Source organism: Pogoniulus pusillus, chromosome 31 (assembly GCF_015220805.1).
Source record: "Pogoniulus pusillus isolate bPogPus1 chromosome 31, bPogPus1.pri, whole genome shotgun sequence".
Classification (NCBI taxonomy): Eukaryota; Metazoa; Chordata; class Aves; order Piciformes; family Lybiidae; genus Pogoniulus; species Pogoniulus pusillus.
In genome coordinates this window covers 7,615,707-7,625,676 of record NC_087294.1, presented here as the reverse complement: position 1 = coordinate 7,625,676, position 9,970 = coordinate 7,615,707, and the positions used below count along the sequence as shown (strand labels likewise).

Genomic DNA, 9,970 nt, shown 5'->3' with positions numbered 1-9,970 from the left:
ATGAATCTGTCTGTAAACCTTGCTGTTTCCACTTTTTCAGCCCACTTGCCCCCCCATACACACACACACACACACACACACATATATATACAAATACACATCTGTGTATGCATGCGAATGAAGATTCTGCTGAGGCAGCCCTACAGCCAAGAATCTGTGACTGGCTTACAGCCTGTGTGAATTTTGCTAGCTCTTGTTTCCCTGTAATGCATGCCAAACTAGGTATCAGAAGCCTTTTGTACTCCAGAATCAAAAAGATGGTAAACAACTGTTTCTGCTTGTCTACCTGTCCCTTAAGTCTTGCACTGCTACCTTTTTGTTTAATGTGCCTTCAGTGTTACATGTTTTCTTTCTTCTCACTTGGACCATTTCTCTTCCTGTGAGACCTGTAGCTTTCATATCAGCGCACTTAGATTGTTTATTCCAATAAGTAAACTGTCAGTGTATCACTGGTACTGTTGCAACAAGTGTTAGTAACGTAAACAGACTGATCCATATCCTCAGTGCTGAGCACTGTCCTGCTGCAAGGAATTATTTTCACTGCAGAGTCACCTTCAGTGGACATTTTAGCAAATACAATCTTCCTTTGGCAGCACCTGTTTCTGGGCTCAGAGCAGAATCTGAGTCTCACAATCACAACTCCCACAGAAGCCTTGACAATCTAAGGTCACATCTAATTACCTCTCAGGTCTAATCCAAGACCATTAAGAAAGTTTACAATCAGAGTATAACTGGAAAATCAGATTTTTGGTATCATACGAGGTCTAGACAGAGGTAGGGATGCATCCTAGCTGCACACCTGTTGATCCATGTGATAGCTTTATATTGACATACACTTGCAAACAACCAGTAAAGCTTTTCTCCAGTCTGGATGATGCACATCGTACCACCCTGCACAGCCAGTGCGTAGAGAACATCAGAGTTTTCACCTGGAAACACACAATGATGATCAACAGGTTTCTTAGGTAAAAAAGAAGATCTCATTGAAAATGGAAGAAATTAAAGTCGACAGACAGGTTGTAGACAGTTGATAAGCTCATCTCTCAAGGCAGCAAAGCAGTGTCACAGGGGGGAAAACCGCTTTGAGCTAGCAGCCACAGCTAGGAAAGATGTGCCAAGTGTACAAGCCGGCAAAGCCATCAACCACAGCGAGCACTGAAGAGGCAAGAGACGACCAGAAAAGCAACTGCTCCTCTACAATAGAAACAGCACCAGGAAATAGGACTTAGGGAACTGAATGTATTTATTATTAAGTCCGGGTAGGCATGATCTGCTAATATTGCCTGCCTTGAAAACTAAGCCAACTGCTCAGTACTGGAACCGACATCGGGAAAGGCAGAGAGCTGCCTCAAAGTAAACGTGGCAGCAGGGCCCTCCTCATTTAACCTGTATCAGTATCTATCACGGGGATGAAGCTGCATAACACAAAAGTTATACAGGGTCCTCCTTATTAATTCATTATTCAGACTTGCTATCTCTCGCTGCTACTTCTGAACAGCCCAGAAGGGAAAGGTGAACAGCCGAGGGGGAAAGGTGAACAGCCGAGGCTCTAAGGGCCCCAGAGCGCGAAGTGGTGCTGCCACCCAGAGGACACGGCCTGCCATTGACGAGGATCTGCCTCGCACCAAGCTGAAGCTTCCAGCCCGCCGCGAACATTCACGCCCGATTCCCTGTCTCAGCAGGTGACAGAGCTCCGGGAGCCTCACAAGGCACGGAACGCACTGCTGCCGAGAAGGCAATCCCCTTCTCATCATTCCTCTCTCCTTCCGTTTTCCACATTTCAGAGCTGCGCAACTCGCCGCCTCACCGGCATTTCTAGCACGGTCAGAGGCGCCTCCCAACACGGCAGCAGGCGGCGGCGATATGGCCGGCGCCGAGAGATTCCCGCCTCCATGCAGACCCTGAGGCCAAGGACACGGCCCGTTTCAGACGCAGCGGCAGGCACAGAGACCGCTAACCCACACGGGCTATGGCCCGGCGCTCTACAAAAGCCGCCCTCCAACCGCCGTCCCCTTCAGCCGTTAACGGCCGCTTTGGCCCCGCCCTCAGCCCACCCCGCTTTGGCCCCGCCCTCAGCCCACCCCGCTTTGGCCCCGCCCTCAGCCCACCCCGCTTTGGCCCCGCCCTCAGCCCACCCCGCTTTGGCCCCGCCGGGCGCGCTGCCCCGGCGCATGCGCAAACCGGCGCCCCTGGGCGCGGAGGGCTCTGGGAGCGGTAGTCGCCCTGCCCGCCACAGGAGCCAGGGCCCGGCGCGGGGCGGGGCTCCCAGAATGCATCGCGCCCAGCGCCGCGGCCGAGCCTGCCGCTTCCGCGGGGGAGGGGTGAGCGCGGCCGGGCCGGGGGGGCGCGCGGCGGCGGGGCGGGGCCTCCCTCTGCGGCAGCGGGCGGGGGCGGGGCGGGGCGGCCGGGCCGGGCTTGGGTATCGGCCGCGGCTAGCGGGGCCGGGGCTGCGGGGCCGTGCCTCCCCTCCTTCCCGGGGCGGCGTGCCGAGGCTTCGTGCCCATAAAATGGCGACATGCACCGGGGCTGGCCCAGCCAAGGGGCAGGGCACCACGGGAAGGTGGCGGCGGGTTGGGAGAGGGCAGCAGCCCCGGAGGGTCCGCGGTCGCGGTGCTGACAGTGCCCACCGTGGGGCGGTGGGTTTCCGAGGAGGCGTTCCCGCAGGCGAGGAGATGATCAGGTAGCACCCGTTAGTAGCATATACAGTAGCAGCAGTCTAGCATGGGTTTACTGGACAGCACCCATCGAGAGCGTAAGTAATAGCAATACTACTTGGCACCAGCTGAGCGTTGAGGCAATTGCTCTCCTCTCAGAGGAGCTCATTTGGCCAGCATCAATCGTAGTATCCCGATGCCACCTTCGTTTCTCAGTAGCTGGACCGGCATAGACCTGAGCAGGCACGGTGTTGCATGGCACTCATCCATGAGATCCAAAGCTTGAGATCAAAAGGACCTGTCAGCTGAAGCTGGCGGAGATTCTAATTCCTGCCTGTTTTGTTGATCAGATGGTCTTGGGGAGCTTCTGAAAACGATTCTCTTGCTCAAAGATGAGCAGCCACTCATTTCTTCAAAGAAACTATAGAAGTATAATTGAATGCACAGGCACTTGCTTTGTTCTTCAGTAGATGTTTCTCTTTTTTTTTCCTTCTTCCTTTTGGAGGACAAGAAACTAGTCTAGATCCAGTAAGCTGGAAGAAATGGAGGAAAGGAAAATCAAGAGGAGGAGCCCCAAATCGTCTACCAGTCATCCTGCTCAGGTTGCTAGCTCCAAGAAGAGCTCTGTGCCAGTCAGTAAAAGCATAGCCTTTTCAAACCCTGCGCCACAGCCTGCCGTACAAAAGCCAAAGTTAAAACGGTAAGCCGGGGAGCATCCTGCAAGCTGGGTGGAAACCCACAAGTGCTCAGGACAGATGAAAGGGTGGTTAGACTAGCTGGGGTAGAATAAAGAGCTTCAGACTTGTGGTGATTTTTGACAGCAGGGCTTTTTTTGGCAGTGTGATTGGTGTTTGATGCAGTACAGTGTTTATTTTACAGAAATGGTGCTTGATACTCCTCTTGTAAGCTCTATAAAGTGTTACATGATACTGGAGGCTCATACTGGTACCAGTCTAGCTGAAGAGACAATAGCCAGATGTGACTGGTTAAAGGGCAGGTGGTGAGACACTAGCACAGGCTGCCCAGGGAGGCTGTGGCTGCTCCTTCCTTGGAGGTGTTCAAGGCCAGGTTGGATGAGGCCTTGAGGGACCTGTTCTAGTGGGAGGTGTCCCTGCCTATGGCAGGGTGTTGAAACTAGATGATTTTGAGGTCACTTCCAAGCTAAATTATGCTATGATTCTGTGATCAAATATAGAGAATGTAGGAAGAAGCTGGAGGAACAAGTAAAACGGTATGTGACTGCAAAGTTGAAGCTGATTAGTAGGATAGGAAATGGCCATAAATTGAACAGGATAAACTAATCTGGAATTTCCAGGTGTGTGTTTGGGGACCTATCAGCAGTGGCAGCAGTAGCTCCCAGGCCCATTATGTGTGGAGACAGCCATTCAGCTCTTCTGAAAGCACTGCTTTGGAGTAGCTTCTGTGTTATTGGTGATCCATACATATCAGTTGTTGAATACTAATTTTTCTCAAATCAGAAAATTTCCTGGCTGTGGCACATACAGTAAGTTAGGAGGGATTTTGGAATGAAGTATTGTCTGAGGAGAGGCAGCTGAGCTTACTGACCTTCAAGTATTAGATGAAGACTTGATACTGAACTGTTGCATTAAGAGATAATCTGTTTGAAGGAACCAGTCTGAGCTTGATGAAGAATACATTTCTTCAATGTAAAGTCCATACTTCTTTTTCCAGATGAAATATGTTAATGCTCCTACAACAGTAGTGTTTTCCACACTGCTCACAGATTTTCTGGGGGATGATTTTATGTAGATAAGCTCCATGTGCATGTGTCATTGTTGGGTAATGGTCCTCTTCAGATTATTAGGAATGGTGAGGGATGTTTTAGGATGTTGGGTAGTGATAGGACTAAAGGGAATAGAGCAAAACTGGAAGTAGGTAATCCAGATTGAATGTTAGGAAGAAGTTCTTCACCACGAGGGTGGTGAGACAGCAGAAGAGGATGCCCAGGGAGGTGGTGGAAGCCTCAGCCCTAGAGGTCTTTTAAGGACAGGCTGGATGTGGCTCTCAGCAACCTGATCTAGTGTGAGATGTCCTTGCCCATGGCAGGGGAGTTGGAGCTAGATGATCCTTGAGGCCCTTTCCAGCCCTGTGAATTCTGTGATTAAGGTGGCCATTATATACATCTTTCCCATTATTGGCAGGAAAGCAGATTGTTGGAATCCTTCATTTGCAGCATCAGACTGCCAGGAGACAGTGATGCTGTTCTTTATCCTTAAGCCAAACAAGTGATCTGTTTTTTTTAACTTGGAGTGATTGAAATATATAGTTTCCATTTAATTTTCAAAGCTCAGAGGTACACTTAGCTTACCTTTCAGATTCTCAGTGAAAGCAGGGAGTAATAGTTTGATTATTTTTTTCCCAGTGTAATAAAAGAGAAAGCCAAACCTCCAGGAGATGAGGCAAAAGGGGCACAGGCAGCACCAATCCAGCACTCTTTTCTCACAGATGTGTCAGATGTCCAAGAAATGGAAAGAGGACTTCTGAGTCTCCTGAATGACTTCCACTCTGGCAAACTTCAAGCATTTGGTAAGCACATGAATTTTCTGCATGCAGTAACTGTTTTTATAACTCTGCATTGGCAAAAAAATTCTGTTGCCAGTTTGTCATATTGGACTCTGTAATGTGAAATGAAGTTTAACAATTAATATATTTTACTGCATTTTTGACTTCTAGTCCTATTGTAAGGCTGTCTTTGGTGTGAGATTACTCAAATGCTATTTCCTTTCCCTACCAGGGGGGGTTGGAACTAGATGATCCTTGTGGTCCCTTCCAACCCTGACTGATTCTATGACTAACAAAAATTAGAAGGAAGGTTCATTGTGGTTGTATTTAAAAACCAGAGGCTTCCTAATTTGGAGATGTAGTAGTTTAAGAGCTAATGCTCTATTTTGATTCTAAATTACAAATAAGAGAGAGAGAATAACTTTCTGGACATTCTTTTGAATACAGAATGAATGAGCAGGGCCTTGGTTGTAAAAAGAGTAATAATGATCAAGTCTGTATCGTTCACTGGATTGCTAAGAGGGATAAAATGGCAATGTATAAAACAGTTTTGCTCTCAGGGCTCTGTCACTGTTCCTTCACCTCTCTGACTCTTCCACACTGTGTACTAACCTTTACCTGAAAATGTGTGAGGCCTTGCTGGTTTTCTGTCTGGGGAGAGAGAAGTAGATGGCATTGGCCCCTTCTGGGCTTTCTTTGTGCAGGGGAGCAGGATTGGATTTCTGTGTTATGTCTAAGTTGTATATAATTTTAAATACATGTAAATATATCTTTCATATATGCTTGTAAACTTAGCTTGCTGTAGAATACAGCTGCAGTTTATGTCTAAGCTGTCTGAGCTAGTTTGGTAGATTTTATTTGAGTGGTGATTTCTGAAAACCCACCACAGGACAGAAATTTAGAAGGATAAGAAAACCACATCTATATTCTTTAAAAAAAACCCAGTTAATACATTTGGTAGTTACTGCAAGTTCAGCACAACATAACATCAGACAGTGTGACAGCAACTTCATCAGAGAAACAAGGCAGAAATCAATGAGCAAGCAAATTAACTTGTACATTTGATGTTCAAATTCCTCTTGTCTAATGTAAAGAGCTGCATCTTCGTGCCTTGCATTTTCTCTCAGGTGTTCTTACTAAAGCTCTTGCTCCTCCTTCCAGGAAATGAATGTTCCATCGAGCAGATGGAGCACGTGCGGAGCATGCAGGAGAAACTCGCTCGCCTCAATCTGGAGCTCTATGGGGAAATGGAAGAACTCCCTGAAGACAAAAGAAAACTGGCCAGTGACTCCAACCTGGATAGGCTGCTGTCAGATGTAAGTGCTGGGAGGACAGAACACATGGAACTTTGCCCACAGCATTTGGCTCAGGAAAACACTGCTGGGTGAGCAGCAATGTACAGCTGAGGAGAACAAAGCTCTTTAATGAACCAAGGCATAAGCTCTGCCCTCACCTTGGTCTTGAGAAAACACACTTCTGTGTTTTCTTCTTTTACAGGCCACTGCTTGTTGTGGTGAGTGGAACAATCTTAACTGTAAACTGTCTAAAGATGTAGATCTATTAAAAACAGCCATTTTTCCTCTGGTCCATCCTCCTGGCAACTGAGGATGACCACATGTAACAAGGAATTTAGATCTGTATATTACAGGATCACAGGATGTTAGGGGTTGGAAGGGACCTCTGGAGATTGAGTCTAACCTCCCTGCCAGAGCAGGATCAAAATCCAGTGCAGGTCATACAGGAACACATCAAGACAGGTCTTGAAAAGTCCCCAGAAAGGGAGACTCAGTAACCTCTCTGAGGAGCCTGTTCCAGTGCTCCGTGACTCTTTAAGTAAAGGAATTCTTCCTCATGTTAAGGTGGAGTTTCCTGGGCTGTAGTTTATATCCATTGCCCCTTGTCCTATCACAGGGCCCAAGTGAGAAGAGCCTCTCCCCTCCCTCTTGACACCCAGCCCTCACTTATTTATAAACATTGATTAGATCCCCTCTCAGTCTTCTCCTCTCCAGACTAAACAGCCCCAGGTCTCTCAGCCTTTCCTCACAATGCAGTGCTCCAGCCCCTTCATCATCCTAGCAGCTTTCCATGTGATTTCCTTCATTGTTTTAATGTATTCCATCATATCAGCATAACTGTTGCATTTGACTAACTGAAATGCCATTTCTGACATAATCTCTTTCTACATTGCAGCTAGAAGAACTGAATTCATCTATGTATCCTTTTATAAATGTCTGTTTTGCATGACAGCTACTGCTAACTGTAAGCAAACTACACTATGTTTCTCCAGTAACTATGGTGTCTTTACAGGAGTCAAATTGCTTTAGTAACAGCCACAGTTTGAAGTCAGTAGTGTAAAACAGCATGGATTTTAGGTTCTTCCAATACATAAATGATTAGATATTAACACTTTTAATTCTAGACTGGTTTCTTTTTTTTTATATGGTGTTTTATTTTAAGTGGCACACATTAGCTATCTGCTGATGGTTGCTGGCAAGCCTATCAGAAACAGGGCCTTTCTGAATGTGTCTGGATGAGACATCCTGGAACAAACATACCTAGCAATATTTGTTCTGTAGTTTCCAGAACTGTTCTGTCTCATATATCAGTGAATCTTATCTTTTAGGTCTCTTCCTAGAAATAATGTGCAGCTGTCACTGATTTTTTATTGTGAATAGTGGACTGACCTAATTTTATTTCTAGAGTCAGGCTGTAATTAAGTCAGCAGAACATTGGTAATTGAAGAATTGTGTTCTTAGCCCAGCCAGAAGGTAAGGCTGAATGGCTTAGCTTATATGCTCTTGCCAACAACACAGTTGAGGTATGTTGCCTTCAGTTTATACTGCAGCCTAGTTATTTCTGATGTTACACACTTTGTGTGCATTGAAGAAGGTGGAACTCTGCTTTAGGTCTAAAGATAGTGCACTGGTAGATATCCTCTCTGACTGTGGAAAGCTGTTTAAGGCTTGGTCTCAGAGAACACAAGTGGAATGTGGTATCACTTAACAGTGTAAAAGTACCTGCCACTTCTCTTGATCCACTAGTTAATTCTAGAGGTAGGTCTCATCAAGGAAGATTCCTGGTTGAAAACTCACATAAGACTGAAACTGAATTCATCTGACAGAGTGGCTGGAGAGCAGCCAAGCAGAAAGGAACCTGTGGGTACTGGTAGACAGTAGCTGAAGATGAGCCAGGAGTGTGCCCAGGTGGCCAAGTGAGCCAATGGCATCCTGGCCTGTATCAGGAACAGTGTAGCCAGCAGGACAAGGGAGGCTATTCTGTCCCTGCACTCAACACTGGTCAGGCCACACTTTGAATACTGTGTCCAGCTCTGGGACCCTCGTTTCAAGGGAGATGCTGAGATACTGGAACATGTCCAGAGAAGGGTGACAAAGCTGGTGAGAAAGGCCTGGAACACAGCCCTGTGAGGAGAGGCTGAGGGCGCTGGAGTTGTTTAGCCTGCAGAAGAGGAGGCTCAGGGGGTGACCTTATTGCTGTCTACAACTACCTGAAGGAAGGCTGTAGCCAGGTGGGGGTTGGTCTATTCTGCCAGGCAACCAGCAAGAGCATAAGGGGACACAGTCTCGAGTTGTGCCAGGGGAGGTCTAGGCTGGATGTTAGGAGGAAGTTGTTGCCAGAGAGTGATTGGCATTGGAATGGGCTGTCCAGGGAGGTGGTGGAGTCACTGTACCTGGAGGTGTTCAAGAAAAGCCTGGATGAGGCACTTAGTGCCATGGTCTAGTTGACTGGCTAGGGCTGGGGGATAGGTTGGACTGGATGATCTTGGAGGTCTCTTCCAACCTGGCTGATTCTACGATGCATGATCATCACAAGACTGAGCAGTTTCATGTAACAACGCTATCTTCTTCAAACCTTAGCTGTATGTGAAAAGCTTATTCCTTAATTGCTTTCTTCAGCCAAAAACTACATTTAGCAGATGTTCAAGATATTCCAAATGGTACCACAGGCTGAAAGGAGAGCTTTGCCACTTTGGGTTCTCCCAGAAGCTGTTTTCTTCCCTGAGAATGGAATCTGAAACAATTATGGGTTTGGGGTATTCTTTTTGTTGTTGCTGTTTGAAGTAATTTTAAGCAATGCAGAATCCAAGTGCAAATACAAGTGATTATTTTTGCAGAGTCCTCTTTGAGCACTGTGTTATGTCAGCACTCAGTGTCTAGAGTTTTAAGTGGGTGATTGTGGCACTGCTTTTTATTATTGCCTTATTTAACAGAAACACTGGGGAAATGTGGAAGTCCATCTCTCAGTGGTGTATGGTTGAAAATTATATATATATATAAGCAGCTCATCAGGATTTCTCCAGTATTTATAAAGGCAGCAATGATGTTGCCTTTCTGCTCAGTATGTGGACACCTGCATACTGTGTCTTCAGTGTTCTCCTGGTCAGTGATGCCACAGATCATGAAAAATAAATTTAAGTAAAATGTGATTCTTTGTTTAGAGCTGTGTTAAGAGAGGAGTTCTTGCATGGCCCTGAATGTTTGCAGAGTTCACTTTTTACATTGCTGTGAGTACTTGCAAAACATCACTAAATTAAAACCAGCATGCATGCTAGCAGTCCACATAAGTAGTGTGAAATTACATAATTGGGTAAAAACAGTTCTTGTTCAATAAATCAAATATATGCAAAGTTGTAGCCACAGCTATGTTATAAGTAGTCTGATATTAACTGGTTTCATCTTTGTATTCACAGGCAGAACAAAGGTGTGTAAAAACCAGGCTGGTTTTAGATTAAAATATCTCTGTTGTGGTCCAGGCTATGCCTTTTGATTCTAGAT

At 46.3% G+C, this 9,970-nt stretch overlaps 1 protein-coding gene across 2 annotated transcripts; it reads left to right on the top strand.

Moving 5' to 3' along the window:
• The first annotated feature begins 2,215 nt into the window (after positions 1 to 2,215).
• On the top strand, positions 2,216 to 9,947 carry CCDC28A (coiled-coil domain containing 28A). Of its 2 annotated transcripts, none has more exons than XM_064169274.1 (6): positions 2,216 to 2,321; positions 3,160 to 3,354; positions 5,038 to 5,201; positions 6,339 to 6,493; positions 7,368 to 7,390; positions 9,092 to 9,947. In XM_064169274.1, exons 2-6 carry the CDS (start codon positions 3,197 to 3,199, stop codon positions 9,144 to 9,146), a joined length of 555 nt encoding a protein of 184 aa, XP_064025344.1. In that variant the 5' UTR covers positions 2,216 to 2,321; positions 3,160 to 3,196; the 3' UTR covers positions 9,147 to 9,947. The 2 variants fall into 2 exon arrangements, with proteins under 2 accessions (XP_064025344.1, XP_064025345.1); XM_064169275.1 differs by lacking the exon at positions 2,216 to 2,321 and adding an exon at positions 2,464 to 2,680.
• Positions 9,948 to 9,970: the final 23 nt, after the last annotated feature.